The sequence below is a fragment of the Passer montanus genome, unplaced genomic scaffold (genome assembly GCF_014805655.1).
Source record: "Passer montanus isolate IOZ18808 unplaced genomic scaffold, ASM1480565v1 scaffold4, whole genome shotgun sequence".
Lineage (NCBI taxonomy): Eukaryota > Metazoa > Chordata > Aves > Passeriformes > Passeridae > Passer > Passer montanus.
The window spans coordinates 399,961-421,496 of NW_024368818.1; the positions used below are offsets into that span (position 1 = coordinate 399,961).

Consider the following 21,536-nt stretch of genomic DNA (forward strand, 5'->3'; position numbering starts at 1 on the left):
TTAGTACTGCTTTACACTGGCTTTATACTACATCAAAAGGTATTTTACTGCCTACCTTTTCAAAATCTGACAGCATCCAAACTCGAGCAGTGGGAACCTGACTCCAGGTGCTCCAGGTGATAAAGCAAAGCACGATGTTAAGGTCTGGCATAATGTGAAGAATGAGGTCATGCTATATTTTTAGAAATGCCTGGTGATCCTATGAAGTATGCTCTTACTCTCTCTTTTTAGTTTTTCCTCCCCCTCTCCTTTTTTTCTGTATTTTTCTGTGAGTAATTCGGCCAATGCTTGCAGAAGGCTGTTTTCGCCCCAGGGATTCTCACACATACTTCTGTTGACAGAGTTCTTGTGCAGCGAGGAAGCTGAAATGTCTTTTGTTAAGGATCTGCTCACTTCTTTTTCTGTTCTGCCCCAATGCTTGGAGGATCTTTTGGCTACTCATGCAGTTTTTCTTGTTACGCTTATGGAAATTAACTGAATTGAAAAATATGGGGTTACCTTGCAAAACAGGTAAAATAATCATCAAGAAAAAAAATCCTTATCTCATAATTTTCTCTTAGTCTATGTGTTTTGCATTCTCTTGCCTTGTTTGCTTAGTTCTTCAGGGGAATATTGTATAAGTCAATAGAAAATACTAAGCAAAGTCATTGTGAAAGGGAAAAAAATGCACTAGGGCCTGAGAGGCAGGAACTTTTTATTTTAGATGAATGGTGTATTGTTCCAGCCAATATTAGGACTTGATTTGCTGGTTTACTATGTCAGTTCAGATTCAAATTTAAGTTAAACTGAAAAAGTTACATGTATTCACATAATTCACATGTAATGTCAAAATACATAATGGGTATTGAAATGCACTAATTTAAGCCATGTTTGAAAAGCTGCTTCAGGTGACTTGCACATACTTCTGTTGACAGAGTTCTTGTGCAGCGAGGAAGCTGAAATGTCTTTTGTTAAGGATCTGCTCACTTCTTTTTTCTGTTCTGCCCCAATGCTTGGAGGATCTTTTGGCTACTCACGCAGTTTCTGTTGTTACGCTTATGGAAATTAACTGAACTGAAAAATATGGGGTTACCTTGCAAAAACAGGTAAAATAATCATCAAGAAAAAATCCTAATCTCATAATTTTCTCTTAGTCTATGTGTCTTGCATTCTCTTGCCTTGTTTGCTTAGTTCTTCAGGGGAATATTGTATAAGTCAATAGAAAATACTAAGCAAAGTCATTGTGAAAGGGAAAAAATGCACTAGGGCCTGAGAGGCAGGAACTTTTTATTTTAGATGAATGGTGTATTGTTCCAGCCAATATTAGGACTTGATTTGCTGGTTTACTATGTCAGTTCAGATTCAAATTTAAGTTAAACTGAAAAAGTTACATGTATTCACATAATTCACATGTAATGTCAAAATACATAATGGGTATTGAAATGCACTAATTTAAGCCATGTTTGAAAAGCTGCTTCAGGTGACTTGCTGTTGGAGTAATGCTATGAAATAAATCATAATGATTTGATTTTAGGCAAAGGCAAGTCAAGCCAATAGAGCATGATACACAGAAATTGATCTGTGAGGCTTCACATACACACTTGCATGTGCCAGACCATATGAGAACTTCTTTCCATGGCATGCCACTAGCTATATCAAAAATCTGTATTAATTTACTGCTGATTTGTAAGGAGTTTTCAGTAATAGACAACCTTCTATTTGTAAGTTTTAAACTCACTTGTGTGAACAGCTGAAGTTGCTACACTCAGATATGCATTTCACATTTAGTAAAAATAATCCTGTGTGTTGCTTTTTAATGTTTTTGCTCTTACTAATGCTCCTTGGAGTCAGTTCTGGTTGGGCAGTTATCTCTGGTAGCCCTGAATTACCTTTTTAGTTGAAAAACCTACATATACATTCATTATTCCACATCCTTATCTACACTAGCTTCCACCAGCAGAGCTAATGCTACAGTGTATATTTAGAATTATGTATGCATACAAAAGTAATCTCTCTGTTTATAAAGCCTTGAAGACCTTTTCCAGAAAGATTACTAGTTTTCAGAACTTGCATGTGCATACATTCATCATTGTGGTGAGAATTACGTTCTTTTGCAGGACTGTCTCAGAGGCCTTTTGTGATATGTACAGATTTAGCTCTGAATGTTCACAGCACTCTGAGTTACAAATTTTGCTATGGGTAGGATTTCTTAATTCTCTGCTTTGCCAAGATTGCTCCATTTTTAGGAGCTAGAAATGTCTATGTGTCACTCTTTATAGATATGGAATTTAGTATTTCACATTAAAGTGTGGCGTTTTTCATAGTCACTGCTAGATTGAGTAAAAAGATAATGTTGCACAGGATGAACAAGGGTGAACTGACATTCTTCTCACCACTTCCTCCTCATAGATTGCTTGCCATACTTGCACAAAACCAGCCTGCTTTTGCATACTTGATTTGTACCAGTCTCATCCCAGGAAAAATAAAAAGTACAATAGAATAGCAAATCCAGTAAACAGAAATAACTCTTTCATTACTTTTGCAATTAACCTGTAAAAATTACAGCTTTACATCATATCCTGTAAAAACCAAAACTCATTTGAGAGAAATAACTTTGCAAAGTTTTAAAAGAAGTTGGATATCGATTTTAAATGATTGTAATATAGAGTTATATAGGGAGATAATGAAAATGACAATATTTTGGATGATAATTCATGTTTGGGAGTCTAAAGCACTATCCTAAAGTACTAGAAATAAAAATGTATATAATTCACTTATTCTGGGCATACCTACTGCAGAATTTGATGTAGAAGGCAGAAACTGATATACAGGAAGTTCCACCTAAATATGAGGTAGAACTTCTTTATATAATAACTTCTTTATTCTCTATTGTTCTAGTTTCTGTGACTAGAATAGATTGCCAGGGAGGCAACAGGGAGGTTGTGGAATCTTGCCCTCACTGGAGATATTCAACAAGTTCCTGGACACAATCCTGTGCCATGTGCTCCAGGATGGACCTGCTTGTGGAGGGAGGTTGGACCAGATAATCCCCTGTGGTCCCCTCCAACCCAACTCATCTTGTGATCCTATGAATTTCTGCAACTGTGTCTGGAGCATTTTTTGCTAAATGTTTGGCTTATTACAGCAAAGATGTTATTATGAACACAGAAGTGTATTTCTGTAGATGTCATCACTGCAGATCCTGCTTGGCAGCATTACCAAAACTAAAGAGGGTCCAGGAAATGGGCCAAGGATGGGAAGAAAGCGTGACAGTAGGACGGGGTGAAGGCTGGGAAAGACAATCTCTGGAGGAGACCTGGAGATCTGAGCACTGTTACTTCTGGAACTACCATCAGATGAAGAATGGGACAGCCAGCAGCAGCAATGGCTGGTGAATACAACCCACCCTCTCACCAGATGTGGGCAGCCAAGCCAAAGCTTTTCTGCCCTTTGGGCAGTCTGCTAGAGTAAGCAGAATTTTTGGCTTATAGCTGGCTTTGTGTGGCCTTTTCTGCCCTTTGGGCAGTCTGCTTGAGTAGGCAGAATTTTTGGCTTATAGCTGGCTTTGTGTGGTGGGAGCGTGGCTTCTTCCAGGGTGCTGGCTGTCAGGGACTCAGAAGCAAAGGTGATGGCTCATAGTGAAGCACAGATAATATTCACCTGAAATGGCAAGAGGCCCTTCCACTGTGCCCACAATGTACAAGATATTGTGCAAAAAGTTCCTTACTCCAATCATTCCATCAAAATGCGGGAATGTGTTTTCTTTTTCGAAGACATTGTGCTTAATTAGTTCTCCCCTTTCTGGAAGTGAAGTCACCTCTGTGTAGATGACTAACCTAAGGCACCAGAGAAAATGAGGCCTTCAGGAGTAGGTCTCTCATTCCTGCAAAGATAATTAATCTGTTTTTATTGTGTACCACAGCTATGGGCTCACATTCTTCTTGGCATTGTTCATCCCTCTAAAGTCTGGATGACTGGTGTAAGCTCTTTGTCTAGACATCCTCTGTAGTTTAGTATTAGGCAGTCAAGCCAGGATGGAGACTTCTCCCATATCAAAATAAATAAACAAGATAAGTGAGAACATTTACCTTCTGGAAGCATTTTTTTCTCTCCACTGACTCCAGCAGGAGGTTAGACAGTTTACAATAATGTCTGATGTTTAAATAGCTATCAATAGCTGAGGGGAGGTCTACATAAACAGTGTGTACCTGCATACTCACATCTATTACAGCTGCAGTTCAAATTACAAAGGTAATACAGTAAATCCAAATTTTCTGGATGTGTTACAGTATTCTTTCTATTACCAAAGGCATGGCTGTAATAGTAAAATATACACTAACCAGCACTAAAATATGCCTAGCTGGTGTGCATTGCTCAGTTTATGGCACATGCAGTGACAGGCACATCACATGCCAGCATCTTACTTTTCTTGCTTCCCACTTTGACAGTCACAGTGCTGCCTTCTGACACATCCTCCTCATCACTGACAGGTTTGCCACATATATCAACGGCTTAAGCTTCTCTTTTTATTTTGAAAAGCTTCTGTTCTGCTTTGCTCTCTCACAGATGGAGTACTGAAACAATCATTAAAATAAATACTACCAATATTCAATCTGTCACAAGAAGTAAATGACATGCATGGGTGAACAGAAGCTGCTCAGTGATGCGAGATCAGTTCTTCAGCTGCTTCCTTCTCCCAGTGCATTGGAGGTGCACTGCCTAGGTGTGAGCACGGATGTTAAGACTTTTAAAGAAGACAAGGCCAACTCTGATGTAGTACTGAAGCTCTCTGTTATTTTTAGCCTCCTCCTTTTCCTTTTCAAATCTATTGGAAATGGGCAGGTGCTGCAGTGCACTGGCAATTCACTGAATTCGAGACAATCACACCCGTACTGGCCTCTTCTTTTCTGTCTGTTTTCCCTATGACATTTCCCTGTGTTTTGTCCCTTAGTCTTCCCTATGGCATTTTAGTAGCTTTATCAGAGAAGTGTAAAAGTTGTCAGTGACTTAACAAACAATAAAAATACAGTGAACAAAGGCATGTTTAGATGACAAGCATATGTCTAACATCAATTCAATGATTCTGAACTGTTGTGTCAGTAATCAACTTAGAGTCACTAGTTAAAAACATTTCTGCATTTGCCATTTCTTTCCCAGTTTCTAAGCAAAACAAGTCAAAATTCTTGTGTTTTAAGTTCATTTAATCTGCATACATGAAATATTTTTGAAGAGGCACAAGTAAATCTGAAGTAAATTTGATATGGACATTTCAAGTTTCAAGGTTATTTTTGATAGTGTGCTTCATTGCAAGCATGTTGTCATTATTTTTTTTTTTTTTGTTTTTCAGAAGCTGAAAGGATTCAGGTCATTTTATATGAGATTCCAAGCATTGATAATGACTGTGTGATCATGGTTTTGGAAAACTAAGAATATATTTCCTGGCTACATATGCAAGTTTATGTTTGTTAATAAAAGCAAGAATGAAGTAATTTTGATCTCTGATGGATGAAAGCCATTGGAATGGAAACTAACATCTATGAAGAAGAACAGGGCTCACCTTATCTTATATCTGCTAAGGGCTTGGGAACTCCAAAGGAAATCAAGTATGAAGAATACCAAAGAAAGACAGAAAATCAGACAAGTCCATATGAATTTCAGAATTTGTTACTGGAACCTGAGCTGAGCTTGCCATCTGTGTCATCCCTATTGGACCACAATGAGACACCCTTACAACTTGGCATGGCTGCAGGCTGTGCCAGTGCCACTGACCAGCCTCAAACAAAGCACCTTTGTGAAGAATTATCCTGTTCTACAAGGCACATGTCAAAGGAAGATCCTTTAAACCTTCCCATGCACACAGAATGGCCAATCCTCACAGGAAAAAATTCAGACAAGAAACCAGAAGCAAATTATGAGATCAGAGTCATAGAACACAAACCATGTGCTATCACATTTTCTGATTTTAAATTTTTATCACATGAAGCTGACACTAAGCTCCATATTTGTGAGGCAGGAGAAGCAGATGATTTTTCTTCTGAAGAGGAAGAAGCAGATAACAGAGGTGATCGTGACACATTTACAGAACTGCCACTGTATGAGGCATTTTTCAAAGACCTTAAGAGAAGGAATGTTTCACAAAGAAAGCAAGCTAAACACGAACTTACTAAATATCAGCATATCTGTCATGTAGAAGACTGCAATAATCATTTTGAAAAGGCATTGAAGGACCACAACAAAGAAGAAAAACACATGGAGCTGGAGGTAATACAAGCTACTCTTTAGTTTCAAATGTGTTTCAAATAAGTGGTGTCATTTAGAGCTGGCTACAGAAGGAAAAGGAGTTGTGTCAATCATTATAGGGTGATAATTATTGTGAATTATAAAATGAAGAACCTAAACCTACAGTAAATGTATACTAGTTTTTTCACTAGACAAATCTTACTTCAGATTGACCACACTTTTATTAGCCTGAACTTCAAACTTTGCTTTTCTGGTTTCTTTTTTATTTAAATGGGAACATTGGCTCCATTTCCTACATTCCTACAAGATCATATATCATGCCATGTACAGCACACAATCTGAGGACTGTTCCAAAGGGAAAGAGCTCACATTTAGTCTTAGAGCAGAATATATTTCTTCATGCTGAAAAACAGGCTTTTAGTGTGGTGGCACTGTAGCATTGAGCCTCCTAACCCACAGCACTGTTTCCACTTAATAACTCTTTTCTGTACTATTATTTCATTAAAACAATATAGAGGAAAAATTCAAGAGTGGTATATAACAATTGGTTGGTTGGTTGGTTGGTTGGTTGGTTGGTTGGTTGGTTGGGTTTTTCCGTGTTGTTTTTTTTTAATCCGTGCTGTTATATATCATGACGTTCTGTAGAACAATGACCAAAATGAAAACAGACATTTTCAGGACAAAATTAAAAACCCTGGGTAATAAAAAAATCATCCAACTATATATAACCTTTCCAGAAAAAAAAAACTTTGAGTAAATTAACTTTGTTTGTTGGAACTGGAGGAACAGAAGCCTCCCAGCTGAACAGTCTCTAGTCTGGACAATAAGCACGGTTTCCCCCTCCTCACAGCTGGTGACAGACAAAATGACTGGAGCTAAACACATTTATCATTGGAGAAGTTCAGTTCTAGTACAAAAATAAGAAGTGACTCCAAATAGTGGGCAAACCCAAAGCCTTAGAATTCCAGTGTTTCCCACCTTGCACCACAAATTGATCTTAACCTGCAGGCCAGGCATTCCTTTCCATCCTCTCTTCTCCTTCCTCCAGCTTTTAAAAGTTATTGTTCATCTAAATCTGCTCTATGCCTAGAAAAGCAGGCTGTAGTCCTGTAGTCTTTTATCCAGTGTGTTTTATTTTAGTCTGCCTGCAGTTGTCCTTTTACTTCTAGTGCTTATAACACAGAGTTGCTTCATTGATTTCTGATTAATGAAGGGGTTACAGTTTGGACTATAATGTCCATATTTACATCAAAACTATGGCGTAAAATACTTAATTGCTTCTCTCCTTTAGCGCTAATCTATCTCCAGTTTGGAGTGACTAATTATGCCCTTAACTGAGTGGGAGTTTTGTGCTGTATTTCATACATATCCCAACTTCACTGCAGAAACCCATCAGCACATGAAGAAATAAGCCAGATTTTTAGAAATTTTTCTCAGCAGACAATATTAGAAGACCAAGGCTCAAAGATGATTCCTGAACAGTGCAACTTTTGATGCAATACTGACCCTGATTCTCATGACACATGGTTTATTAAGTAATTGCATTGTTCTTCTAACCTAAGCCAAGTCTTACTTCCTCATTTACTCAGAAACATTAACATTAATGAAAATAATATATCTCAAAATGGATGCACAACGTCCTTTTTCATTTTCTTTACTGAAGGTCATTCCCGTGGATAAAAGGAAGATGCCAGGAGATGTTGTCATTTAGTTTACTTTATGTCTATGCCATAAAATAAACTCAAGGATGCAGCTTGTAGTGCAAAATAATGGATTATAAATTGCCAGACAAGCATGTGAAATTACCTAGTAAATCTCAGTAAATGTGTCAAAACATTTCAAAAACTGGATGCAATGTTTCAGTCCTGGTTTTGATTTTTTTCTATGTAAATAAGTATGCATCATTCAAGGAAAGCCTCCAAGAATTTAAAAAAAAATAAATTAAGATTGTCTTGTCTCTCAAATTTTAGCAGCAGTCACGCATTACTATGCAGACTGAAATCTCCCTCCCATGACTCTGGTTGAAGCAAATGCATGTTACTGTCAAGTTACTTACTTCTATTGTTTAGAAATGGTGTTAAGGAGAAATGTCTTTCTAGTGGAAAAAATTAAATAAATAAAGACAGCATGGGGTAAAAATGCTGACAAGGGCAACTGTTACTGCTAAACCTTAAACTTAAAAATCACATAATAGACAGATTACTTTGGCCCTACAGATACAGACAATCATACCGAGCACCCTGCACAAGGTCCTGGCTAAATCCTTGCTACTGGAGTTCACAGCGAAATTTTGTTTAAGATCTTTTGTTTAAGATCCTGCAGGGGCACTCCTACCCAGATGCACCTGTTACTGACTGCAAACCTCCTATCTGAGTTCCAGAAAGGAGGAAAGGCTGTCACCTTCTACAAGATGGAAGCTCTGGCCCTTGCAGGCAGTCACCACAAGCAGAGTCAGTGTCCCAATCTCCTCTTAAATAGCTGTTGCACACATTTAGGTGACAACTCTTGAACTTCTTGTTTCATTCTAATTAATAAGTAGAGACAAACCTTTAAGTGCATTGAGCAGTAAACAAGTAGAGGGAAGAGGGAAAAAATTCAACTTGTGTATGCTGCCAACTCTGTCAAGTGGAAGAAACTGCTGAAAACAATTCATATAATGATGCCCTTTAAAAAATGCTCTTTCTTCTTTTTCCAAAGGCTTCCGCCTCTTCTGAGTGGTACAAGATAAATGATACTTCTGTTCAACTTATGAATTCACCATGATCCCTGAGTTTCCACCCTTACAGCAGTTCCACATATATTTCCTGTGCTTTCTCATAAAATCTAAATTTGGCAATGTTTTTCTTTGTCAGGAGCCTGCAATTAGCAGTATATTTAATGTCCAATGCAGTTCTGCCCAAATACTTAGGCTAATGGTAGAGGTTATTTCCAACCTAAATAATTCTATGATTATTTGATTAGTTCTGTCCAGACATTCTTTTGCAGCTCTGAAGTGGCACCTTCAGCCATTTTTCCTTGATGGTTTAACTTCAAGTCTCCATATCAAACTTGATACGGTGTTTGTGCATGCAGCCAGCTCTGTGTTCAGGGGCAATAAATTATTCAGAATAGCTTCTGAAACATAACATTTTTATAGATTGTCATTTCTTCAAACTATACTGAGCAGGACACAGCTGAAGACCACCTTTAACCAGGAACTATTATTCAACTTTCCATCCATAAACTTATCCTATCCTTACATAGCCTGAAAACAATATGTGTTACTTTCAGGAGTAACATTTCAGGCAAGTAAATAATTGAAGGTATTTGACAGATATTAGGCAATAAGAAAGCATTATGAAATCATAACTTTGACAGTGTGAATTGTCATGGATCTTCCCTCACCCCAGGGATTGTATACAAATCCTACTAATATTGTTGGCTGCTGCAAAGAGACAAGCATAGTCCTACCAACATGGCAACAAACTGAAAATCCTTTCTGGGGCAATTTCAAATAGTTTCTTTAGGCAGCCCATATTAGCAACTGGAAGAGCCAAAAAGGTCTCTCTTGCTGTTGACATTACTTAGGGCATCTAATAGAGTTCTCACAGCTTCCTCTATTGTTTCTCTCTCCCTTGAGAGACAATGGGATAAGTCAGGAAAGCCACATGCTGGAAAGGAACTGCTTAGAGTAACCATTAGGACTGCTAGGTGCTCCAGCAGCCCCTCTGCAGCCTCCCTGTCTGTGCTCATATTTATGTTGTGCCTCTTTCAACGCATTTAGAAAGATCTAAACCAAACCTGCTTGTTTGTTCAAAGCACCATAATGATGGACTAATATTTGCATTGAATGTTACCCTGTTCAGCTGGGTCAAACACAGAGTGCGATGCCACTCCCCAGGAGAGACAAGATGACCGAAACAGATAATTTAGGTAATTAAGGTAGCATTCACAATGAATATCTTTGTCAGGATTTGGACTTCAGACTGTAAGTTCAAAGACTTTTGGAGGAGGCTGCACAGGCATGGGAGTGGCCAGTACAATGTCAGAGAGAGCCTCTGTGTGCAGCTGTGTATTGTGTTAGCAGGGGAGCTGTGCCATCCCCTTTCACCATCAGTAAATCTTCAAGGAAAACTGTAGTGTCATAAAGGAGGCTTGTGAAAGCTCCATTGTTTTTGATATTTAAAGCTAAGGCAACTGAACTCTGAAAATTATTTCAGTCATTTACTGGGGAAAAAATGGATTATCAGTTTCTCTTTCCCTGATTATTCACCTACTGTCATTAATTTCCTTGTTTCATCCTTGTACTACAGTTAGGTAAATTTTATCCTCATTACTCATTGCCAAATAAAAAGTTTCATAATCATTGTATCAGATTAAATCACAAGATTTAGGCTGGAATCATTTGCTGAAATGCAATATGGAAGTTTCCATAGCATCTGTCCCTCATCTTGTCTGCTTAATTCAGCCCAAGATGCAGTTGGCTTTCTGGGCTGTGAGCACACACTGCTCATTCACATCCTGCTTTTCCTCTACACAAAACCCCGAGTTCTTCTCTTCTCAATGAGTTCCTCCCCCAGTCTGTGCTCATGTCTGGGATTGCCCTGATGCATGTTCAGTCCCTTGCACTTGTTGGACCTCATGAGGTTCTTGTGGGCCCACTTCTCAGGTTTGTCCAGGTCCCTCTGGGTGGCATCCTGTCCTTCTGTTGTGTCGGCTGCACTGCTCAGCTTTGTGTCATCTGAAAACTCCCTGAGGGTGCCCTCAATCCCACTGTCGATGTTAATGATGAAGATATTGAAGAGCACAGGTCCCAAGACAGAGCCCTGAGAGACAGCACTTGTCAGTGGCCTCCACCTAGACACAGAACCATTGACAACAATTGGCTGTGTCCATGCAGCCAATTCCTTATCAACCAAACAGTCTACTCTTCAAATCCTTCTGACTCCAGTTTAGAGATAAAGATGTCATGGGGGACTGTGTCAAAGGCCATAAAGAAGTCTAGGCAGATGACATGGGTCAATCTTCCCCTGTCAGTTGCTGCAGTCACAAGAAGAGGACATAAATCACATATAATTTATTCAAAAGCGATAGTCCTTAAAGTCAATTATCATTCCTTAAAATATATGTATCCTTCTGTGTGACTTGTAAATATTTTAATCAAGTAATCATATCCTATGAGAAAGGAATGAGAAAGTTTTAAGTCTTTGACAATGAATCTGACCTGGCAGTGTGCCCAGGTGGCCAAGAAGGCCAGTGGCATCCTGGCCTGTATCAGCAATGGTGTGACCAGCAGGATCGGGGCAGTGACCATCCACCTGTACTCAGCGCTGCTGAGGTCACACCTCACATCTGGCATTCAGTTCTGGGCCCCTCATTACAAGAAGAACATTGAGAGGCTGGAGCATGTCCAAAGAAGGGCAATGGAGCTGCAGAAGGGTCTGGAGCACAAGTCTGATGAGGAGCAACTGATGGAGGTGGGGGTGTTTAGCCTGGAGAAAAGGAGGCTTGGGAAACTTCATCACTCTTTACAACCACCTGGAAGGAGGGTGTAGTGAGGTGAGGTCAGTCTCTTCTGACATGTCTCAAGTGAAAGGACGAGAGGAAATGGCCCTAAATTGTGCCAGGAGAGGATCAGATTAGATGTTATAAAAATAATTTACCTAAAGAGTGGCTGAGCATTGGAATTACATGCCCAGGGAGGCAGCAGAGTCACCATCTCTGGGAGCGTTCAAGAGACATCTGGATGTGGCACATGAGGATATGGTTTAGGGGTGATTATGGTGGTGCTGAGTTGCTGGTTGGACTAGATGATCTTGAAGGTATCTTCCAACCTTAATGACTCTGTTATCCTGTGAATTTTCATTATCAAGATTACATTGAGTTCACTCAATTTAAATGATCAAAACTGAACAGCAGTCAAGCCTACATCTGTGATCGGGTATTTTACAGCTGCCAAAGTAAGCTTCTTACCCTTGCACTTGGGTGGCTTACACTCTGCTCAGTGCCTTGCTTAGCCACTCTGAAGCACTCTTCTGAGAGGTGTTATTCTGTTTTCATTAATGAGGCAGTGGAACTTAGGTGGAATTCAAGCTATCTGAAAATTGCCCTGCAACAGTATCTTCTTCTCTAATTCAGTTGTACAGGAGCAACAACTAGAGAGGAACATTAGAGTAAAGTACAAATTCCTACTCTCATTCCTCCCATACTTTGGAAGTTTGTACTTCATTTTACCCTATGAAACTGAGACTCCAAAGCTAGAGGAGGAGAACGGTTGCAAACTTGTGATGACTTCTTCATGAAGAATAATACAGTTATTATTATCTCCTTTCAGTCATCTTCTGCAGACACTGGAAATCTACCCAGGTAGGAGAGCTGAACGCTGAAATAACAATAACAAGGGAGAACAGGCTATGAAATCAGGGGGAGAAAAATGGGAAATTACTTGTCTAAGAATGGAGTGATGCACTAAGCTTTGTACATTCTAATTTCCTTTGTATGTCTGTAAGATTTGTACTTTCTGTATTTCACTGACACATTCTCGAGAGCTGATAGATAAGAACATGGTGACTCGAACTTTGCAAGGTTTTTAGTGTTTATGCTTATTTCCTGCCTGCTTGGAAAAGGGGTTGGATAACTGATGATTACTTTAGCAATGATGCATTATTGTCAGTCAATAAATAATCACCATCAGCTCTTTACTATTAAGAGTCAGATAAATGCTGTCTTAGGGACTTTAATTATTAAGTTAATGAAAGGATTTTTATTAGCTTCACAAATTTGAAGGACTGATGGTGAATATAGTATTTTGCATTGAGTACTTTTTTCTGTCACCTCAGTATTCCTAATAGTGTAACCATTTCCCATTACAATGTGTCATTTCTTGTGTCCTGCTTGTTGTGGACATTAGCTCCATAACTGTTTCTACTGAGAAATTATAGGAACCTTGGAAAATAACAGTGAAATTATAAGAAGAATAGTAATTTAAGGATATGCGTAAAAATCATACTGAAAAGAACTTGTATACTGAAATCATGAAGGAGAAGATGTAGATGCTATCAAAATTACTGCCCTTTATCTCTCCAGCATACTTGCATGCTGCTTGCCTGTTTTAATAAACATGCATCACTCATTGTTGATTAATATAGAATTAAAAAATAAAAATGGCCCTAGAAAAGATACACTACTTGCCATTAGCAGATACACTTATTTTAAATCACAAGATCATCTTTGGCAGGCATCAGTGGCTATAGGGTTGAGGTTGGAGAAAGGATGCACTCTGGTTTTTATAGATTACATCTGACAGACTGTTTTGAGCAGTCCTTTTCAGCTTGGGCTCTGCCAAAATCCTCCTGGGGAAAAGTTATAATATGAGGGGACACAACATGTTCTTTATCAAAAGCAGAGCTGATAAACAAATCTCCAGATGATGGGGTAACTAACACTCAAAAAATTCAGAGGACTGCATTGCAGTTGATTCTTCTGCAGTTTGCAGAATACCATCACTCTAAAAATGTGTAGGATATAGTATAAATTACTGACATAGTGAGAGTCTGAGAAAACTGAAATTAAAATAAACTAATGAAGAAAATTGGATAATTAGTCAAAAGGACAAATCATCTTGACTTTCAAATTCCTTTAGAAAACTTACAAAGTGCATTTCAATTTAGTGTTGAATTAGGTTATACATGTATTTTATATATAATATATATATATATATTATAGAAGGTGAGATTACTGAATTACCTCGCACAGTGTGAAACCCTTGGGCCGTTCAGGTTAATGTGTAGAACTTTATAGCTGTCCTTCCAAGAAGATACTGAACTGCCAATGAATTTATTTTGCACAGCATCATCAAAGCCCACACACACACACTGAAAGACCCCAAAACCAGCATTTTGGGAACCCCTGCTTTAGCGTGTTCAAGAGCATTAGTGCACTGTTTATTGTTTATATTTATGGTTATTGTTTTTATTTATCTGTAAAGCTTCAGAAGACTAAATAGTTGATACAACAGATGTTTTATACTAAAGGGGGAGAATATTCACTACTTGTGAGTTATGTTTTTTTCCAAATATTGACTACTTTATTTATTGTGTATTTGAATATTTTAAAATCATAAGGCCACCTCAGGAAAGACCAATATTACTATTGGTCTTGCCAGAAAACACAAAAAAAAAAAAAAAAAAAAAGATTATGGGCTAGTGGTTGCACTGAAACCATAAAATAAAAGACATATATCAAGATTCTTCTTGAAAAGTATCTCAGAATATCTGGAATCTGTGCAATGTGAGCCCATTCAAGTGTTTCATGTATCTCTACAGAAGGAGAGAAAAAGTCAACAGAAAATATGCCCTGTCTAAGTCAAGGCTGTGATGAACAACATTCCTCTGTCAGAGCATGGGAAGAGGCACCTGTGAGAATTGCAGACTGAGTCTGAGGTGTGGGGAACCAGAAGAAACATGTAGAAATCTGTTAGTCTGCTTATCATTGAAATTAAGATATTTCTTCAAGGAACAGATGGAGACACTGGATAAACTGTGGGATGGGCAGTAAGCAGCACTTGTGAGATCAGGAACTTACACAAAAGATGAGGAGACCAGGGAAGGGTTGCATTTTAAAGCTGCTCAGGCTGATAAATGAGGATTTGTTATGCTTTTCAAGTCAGCCAATAGAACTGCAGTATAGAAGAGAAAAAAAAGAAAAAACAAAACGCAGAAAGAAACAGAACTTTACTGAACCAACAATCTCACAAAGTATATTTTGTAATATGTAAAAGTTCTTGAAAGGGATGAAGAAAAATTAATTACAGATTTCTTCATATACAGAAGTCCCACCGGAAGATTGTAAGCACTTCATATAAGAAATTTAGGTGCTTTTGAAACTTCTTCCTAGGTTACACATGCCCAGTTAATGAAAAACAGACTCTAGTGATACAGCTAGGATCCCTCTGTCCTTCTTGGCATAAAATTTTAATAAAGTAATGTTAGCTTGATATTGTAACATACATATTTCTTTGGTAGGCCATGGGACCCAACTGATATGATCTGCCATGCTAAGGGATCTATGACCATTTTGGTACTGCCACATCGCAGGCTACCATACAATCAGAAATCTGTGTGAACACTGAGATCCAAGACTGAACCCAATTTAGAGATACATTTAAAAATTTAAATGTCATGAACTTCATTGAGAGTTGATGGATCTGAGATTTCATTTTACAACATTCTTCTGCAGTTCCTTTCCATAGGAAAGTGTCATAAGCCTCAAGCCTTTCCTTAAGAATCTCTCCAAGTATGGAGTATTTTTTTTCAAATTTTAATAAAAATGGAAACATATTGTTCTTTCTATCCAAGCTTCTGTACAAACTGATTTATTGTAAAATTCTTGCCCAGTTTTGAATTATCTTAGAGCTAACACTTTTGCAATGCAGAGAACTCCAAGCTTCCCTGAATTAGCTTGTAGTTCTCCTGAAATAAATCAGACAGGACATTGAAGTCTATGTCTGCATTTGAAATATTTTTTCTTCCAAAAATTAACTTCAGTAAAATCTCACCAGGTTGCCTGGTATTGTATTACTGGGCTCTTTTTATATGTGCTTTCTATGGATTCTGAAATTCTTTGGCATTTAGACTATCAATCCAATGTTTCAAAGATCAGGTCTAGAATAGGTAATGTTTTAGCATCACAGATTTAACAGTTCATTTCTAATGTATGTGCAGAGAAACTTTGTTTGGCTTTAGTTCAATCTTTGTGATGAAGCAATTAGTAATATTGTAGATATGCTACTGTAAGGTTTGCACTTACTATTTATTTGTTTCTATTCAAGCAGTATAATGGTGACATTTCAGTATTTACATAATGAGGACTTTTCACTGTGGCAAAAGCCTTGGCAGTTAGTCTGGGGTCTGATTTACTTAAACTAAAATGTAAAAAAAAAGCTGCTAAACCTGCCAAGAAACAACAGAACAGAACACTTCAACTTGTATGCATTTTATTCTTTACGATGTACACCACATATCAAGAGCCAGAGAAAAGTACACAAAGCCAGTAACTAGAAGTAAGAAGATACAGACCACCTTTCATTAACATGCCAAAATAGGTGCCTAAACTGAGGGGAAGTGGAGTACTGAGAATTTGTGCAACTAAGGATCTAGACTCTGAGAGTTCACCTCAAGCTGTACTTCTATCTGCTGTGTTGTAGATTTTCCCAAGGTATTACAAATAACTTGTGATATGTGGAAAATTATCATGTTTGTGAGATAAAAGATGATTGAACTAAAAAAGATTACCCCTGGAAGACAGAAATATTCCACAGACCCTGGGGCTTTTTTTTTTAAATAAAAGTTGCAATAGTATTATGCATTTCTAATGCAAGGGGGCTATCAAGATACCCCTCTGTTTTGTGTTTTGTGTAGAACAGATCAAGTGCTATCTTGAATTGTCCAAGCCTTGTCTTGGGGGACACATAATGCCACTGATGTCAAAAAAAAAAAGGGAAAAAAATTGAAAGAGAGAAATGAGATTAAGAAGCCTTAGTGGGAAACCCCCAGTATTCCAAGCAAGCACAGACAGACTCAGATCTTTCTGAAATAAAGGCAAAAACAAATTATAGAAGTTCAGAAAACACTTTTGAAACCAAACTTTTCAGACATGACAAAGCTTGCATTTTGCAGGTGAATGACAGACAACAAACTCTAAAATTGCCACTTCTTCAACTAAAAGAATTTACCATGAATACTAACAAAAAATAACAGCAAACTCTAAAATATTTATAATTGCTATAAATTGGAATGTATACATTCAGAGTTTTTATCTGTAATAATCTTCTCCTGTGTGCAATGTTTCCAGTTTTGTAAAAAGTTCTTAAGAAGATGAGTTTTAGTTACATTAAACAGAATTAAGATATCTAAGCTAAAATAATAATAAAAAAAGACTAGGCCTTCTTGATGGGTGCTTTTTTCTTGTTTGGAAATTGTGTTCAAATGGTTGCAAATGCTGAGTGTTCACACAAGCACCTTGGAACACACAGCATTTAATTCTAATGCAAATTAAAAGGAATCTGTAAGAGTAGCAAGTATGGTTGAAAACTGTACAAATTTGAGAAGGAACATTTGGTTTATGCATCCAATTTAAAATTGGCAGCAGATATCAAAAACCCCAACCTCCTAGGTATAGCATGACAAATAAAAGCATTCAATCTTGCAAAGAAAGTAATTATTTTTAAATTTGGGGTTACTTTAGTTCAGAAAAAAACCTCCCCAAATATTCAAAATTCTCCATGATAGTGAAAAATTCCTTACCCTGGCTGTGATATGTCAGGAGCCTCCAGCAGCTTGCTAGGTGGGCTACTAAGGAGCTTGGCAGGTAAAGGTATTTTACCCAGAGGAAACTTTTCAAAATTAAGCTGTCTTTGAAAAGTAATTCAAGTCTGATGCATTGACAAATATCAATTAAATGAAAAGAAAATCACTTGTCATGTTAAGATATGAAATTGTTATCACTTTGGCATTTTAAATGTTAAATTCAAATATATGTTGAGTGGGCTGCAACCAGGCTGGTTTCTGTACATTGATCAGTTTATGCACATTTTCCCATTCAAGAGTTGTCTAGACCAATTCCCTTTGGAAATGTTTTGGGTTTTTGGGTTTTGGTTTGTTTGTCTGGGTTTTTGGTTTTTTTATAGGTGGCAATATTATAATTGGGACTATACAGAGGTGAGCAGTATTGGAGAGCAGTTGGGAGAACTTGTCACTTTTTTAAGTTCCTCAAGCATTGCATTAAGACTGTGTGCTAAAATACAAACTACGATCCTTACAGCTTTTATCCTTGCATGTTTGGATATACCCCAGATGCACGTAATGCTTTCCTCTCAAGGATATCTAGAGATCTTCCTAAACCTGCAAGTCTTGAATTCTACATTATATTGCATTTTGCTACCAAGAATTTGCTTATTATTGCTATAAAGCATCCTGCATTTCAAAATACGCTTCCTGGAAGTATGTAACTGGTGAAACTAGCTGAAATCCTTGAATCAGCCTAGGAATTGTTTGATTTCAGTTATTTGCAGAGTTATACCAATAGATCTCTTTATGTGGATTTTTGTGGTTAATGGGGTTTTTCTAAAATATGCCATATCACAGGGAACTGAAACATTTGTGAATAGAATTATCATTGATGGTATTCATCTCACAGTAGGGGTTTTTCGCTCTTTCTTGTAATTCTCCTAGTAATTCCAAACAGTAATATTTTCTTGCTCTTTTTAATAACCATTACTTTTATAAATAAAGCTTACCTAATACCTTAACAAGGATAAACAGAATTTTTGAATGCTGTCAGTTAAGGTACTTCACAAAGAACCAGGCAAATACAAATAAAACTAAAGTACTCCAAAATACAAGTTATGTTAGAACTGGAGGTCAATAACAGTCAGGCTAACTCTTGGTAAGTGAAACCCTGGGACAGGCTCATGTTTTCAACTTCACCTGCCTCAGAACTTCTTCAGTGCATTTGCATTTTGAAGATTTTGCAGAACTTTTGTATATTTTAAAAGTAGTTGCTACAGATCATTGTTGTCCCTCAACCCTTCTCATTCCAGGAGATGATGTTTGAAGCTAGGGACAGGGAACATGACTGAACCTTAAAATTCTGGTAACGGTAGTTTTTTTGTGAGCATAATACTCTTACAGCAAGACAGATTTTTTTGATCTCCAGGCCTTATTTTACAACTTTTGTGTTATACAAAAACACTAACAGGGTATAAGCAATATATTATAGGAACACATAAACTATTATTTTCCTTCAGGAACGATGCCTAAGGCTGCTTTATCAAAGCACCTTTTCTTCAAAAATTGAGATCAAATGCTTTGTTTAAGAGAAAGTGTTTTAGGTTTTCTAACTGAGCTATCTTCTTCCCAAGTTAAAAAGGACATGCTAAAATATATAGTCACTATTTTGCTTCTGTTTGTGACTAAAAAAAAACCACAAAAGAGTCTTCATAAAGTAAGATGTCCAGGAGCAGCAAAATATTATGCAGTCAGCATTATACATATATGCACTCACCATATGCAGTCAGTATTATGTTTTAATAATACAACATTTACTTCACAACATTGACTTTTTTATTTTTTAATTCTAGCAAGACAGGGCTTCAGCTGTTTACAGATATCATCAATAAGTACAAATACCATGAATAGTTAAAGTTCTGAAAGTTATTTTGATCACTCACATGGTATTTATGTATTTCTTCTGAATATTTATGTATTTCTTCTGAAATGTAGCTCAAATTCTGAACACTTTAGGTACATAACTAACATTAATAATTAAAAATATAAAACTACACACTACATTAATAAGGGATGACTGTTCTTGTGCATCATGTGATTATCTTAATTCAGCATTTAAATTCTGCCCAACTCCTTCAGCTTCTTAGTTTCTATATTTTTCATGGCTATTCTTGTCATTTAGAGAAAAAAGAAAAAGCATAAACCACAGCAGATTATTATAGTAACACACCTGATGCTGTAGCTTTTAGCATAGGCAGGTAGCAGAAATACACACTTCAGTTTACCAAATAAAAGATGGCAAAAAAAACCACAAACAGAGACACAGAGAGGTGACTTGCAAGACATGTCCCAGGTACAGCCAATGGCTTGTTCAGAATGTTATGTGTAAGACTCTGCTTCTTCAGGTTAAAAGCTTTTGCCAGTTTTACTAGGCAGGGAGGAGTGAAATCTGATCTCTGTAGTTCAGGTGATTAATTCTCTGACACTCAGATATTTAAATATCTATGGCTCCTGATCATCCACGGGGGCTGCTGGAGTAGGTTTGCAGCTCTTATAATTTTCTTCCAGAAAAACTGGGATGTAGGAGGAAGACCAGAAGGAGTGAAAGTGGGCAGCACATCTTGCCTTAACACACAGAGTTAAGACATCAGCAGAATATTATCTGGATCTGGGTGTTAGGGAACATATCCAGTTTCCATGCTATAGAGAAAGCAGGCTGTCAAATGAAGCACATAAATTTCTTACACAGTTGAGTTAAAGACACTGATGTCTTTGAAGAGCTCCAGAGGGAGATTCCATCTGATTAAGTGCAGGCATTTAAGAAACTTAAGACAATGAAAAGAAAAATGTACTTCTTTACTCATCGTTCTCACTTCCAAAAATTTATACAAGGAGATTTATTTGTCATTCTGATCAGTGTCCTTATGTCACTTTGACAAGCTCCTTATAATTGAAATGCTGCAACCCACGGCCTGTTCAAAACAAGGGGAGGCAAAACATTAAAACTGAGAAATGTACACATACTATAAATTATACCTGGAGCTAGTTTTCTCTAGTCACCAAGCATAATGGTATTTCTGATTTCAAACTCACTCCCACCTCCTTTTAACTTTGGCCAACCCAAAAATTAAAAAAATACACAATGTATTGTTTGTGTTACACTGTAGTTTTAGTTACAGAAGTATTTTGTTTCCTTCCTCATTCCCAATGACGGGGTTTTTTCCAGAAAAGATTTTCAAAAATGCACTCATCTGCTGCAATTTTGCCACAAAAAATAATTTTCTTTCATGTGACTGTTTTTTAATCCACTATTCTTCCCTTGCCTAACATCCAGGGGGGATTTAGGCCTAAATCCCTTTCTTGATCCTTGTGCACAAGAGAATGAAGTTCACTGCTCTCCCCGAGTGCTCTGCAAGGAGCAACCTGGCAAGGCTGACACCTAAACAGAAGCTGTTGAGAAACCCCTTTGCTGCTTATGAAAAAATAAAAGAGCATGTGAGATGAATGATACAAATCCTATAAAATCAGAAAATAAGCTCTGAACAACCCTTGCAATGTATTTTTCTTCAGCTCCTTGATCAGGGACTAATTGCTCTTTATGAGGAAAAAAAAAGTCATTTATAAAATCAAGCATCTCAAGATAGGAAGTAATAATTTATTGTCCTACTGTTTCTGCAGAATTCACCGAATCACCCCATGATGATTATCTCAGAAAAGTAATTAATTGTTCCAAAATGCTTTTCAGATTTAAGATTATCACCCTGACATTTTGCAGAATTAATGCCTCCTGCCTCACCCCTTCCAGGTCCTCCTGTTGCCCAAACTATTCCACACTCTCACTGCTTTCCATCATACTCCAGTCCTTTCCTGTTCTTGTATTATTTCCAGTTTCTACTTCCCGCTGTTTTCCCAACACTACCAATGTCTTCTCTACTTCCTTTCCCTCAGAATGTCCCCAGCACCCCCTTCCATGACTCTGGCAAGGGACAATCAATATGTGCTTTACCTAGTGGTAACTTCGCACTGTCTGACAAATTAGTACACATAAATAAG

At 37.5% G+C, this 21,536-nt stretch overlaps 1 protein-coding gene across 2 annotated transcripts in view; it reads left to right on the forward strand.

Moving 5' to 3' along the window:
- Positions 1–378: 378 nt before the first annotated feature.
- The window catches only part of STARD13 (StAR related lipid transfer domain containing 13), a 246,924-nt gene continuing 225,766 nt past the window's right edge, over positions 379–21,536 (forward strand). The window contains exons 1-2 of one of the 2 annotated variants that reach the window (XM_039718245.1): positions 379–510; positions 5,327–6,240. In XM_039718245.1, coding sequence (XP_039574179.1) covers positions 5,485–6,240 — 756 coding nt within the window. In that variant the 5' untranslated portion in view covers positions 379–510; positions 5,327–5,484. Of the gene's footprint in view, positions 511–907; positions 1,086–5,326; positions 6,241–21,536 lie in introns of those variants that run through there. The other variant, XM_039718244.1, reaches the window with a different exon arrangement.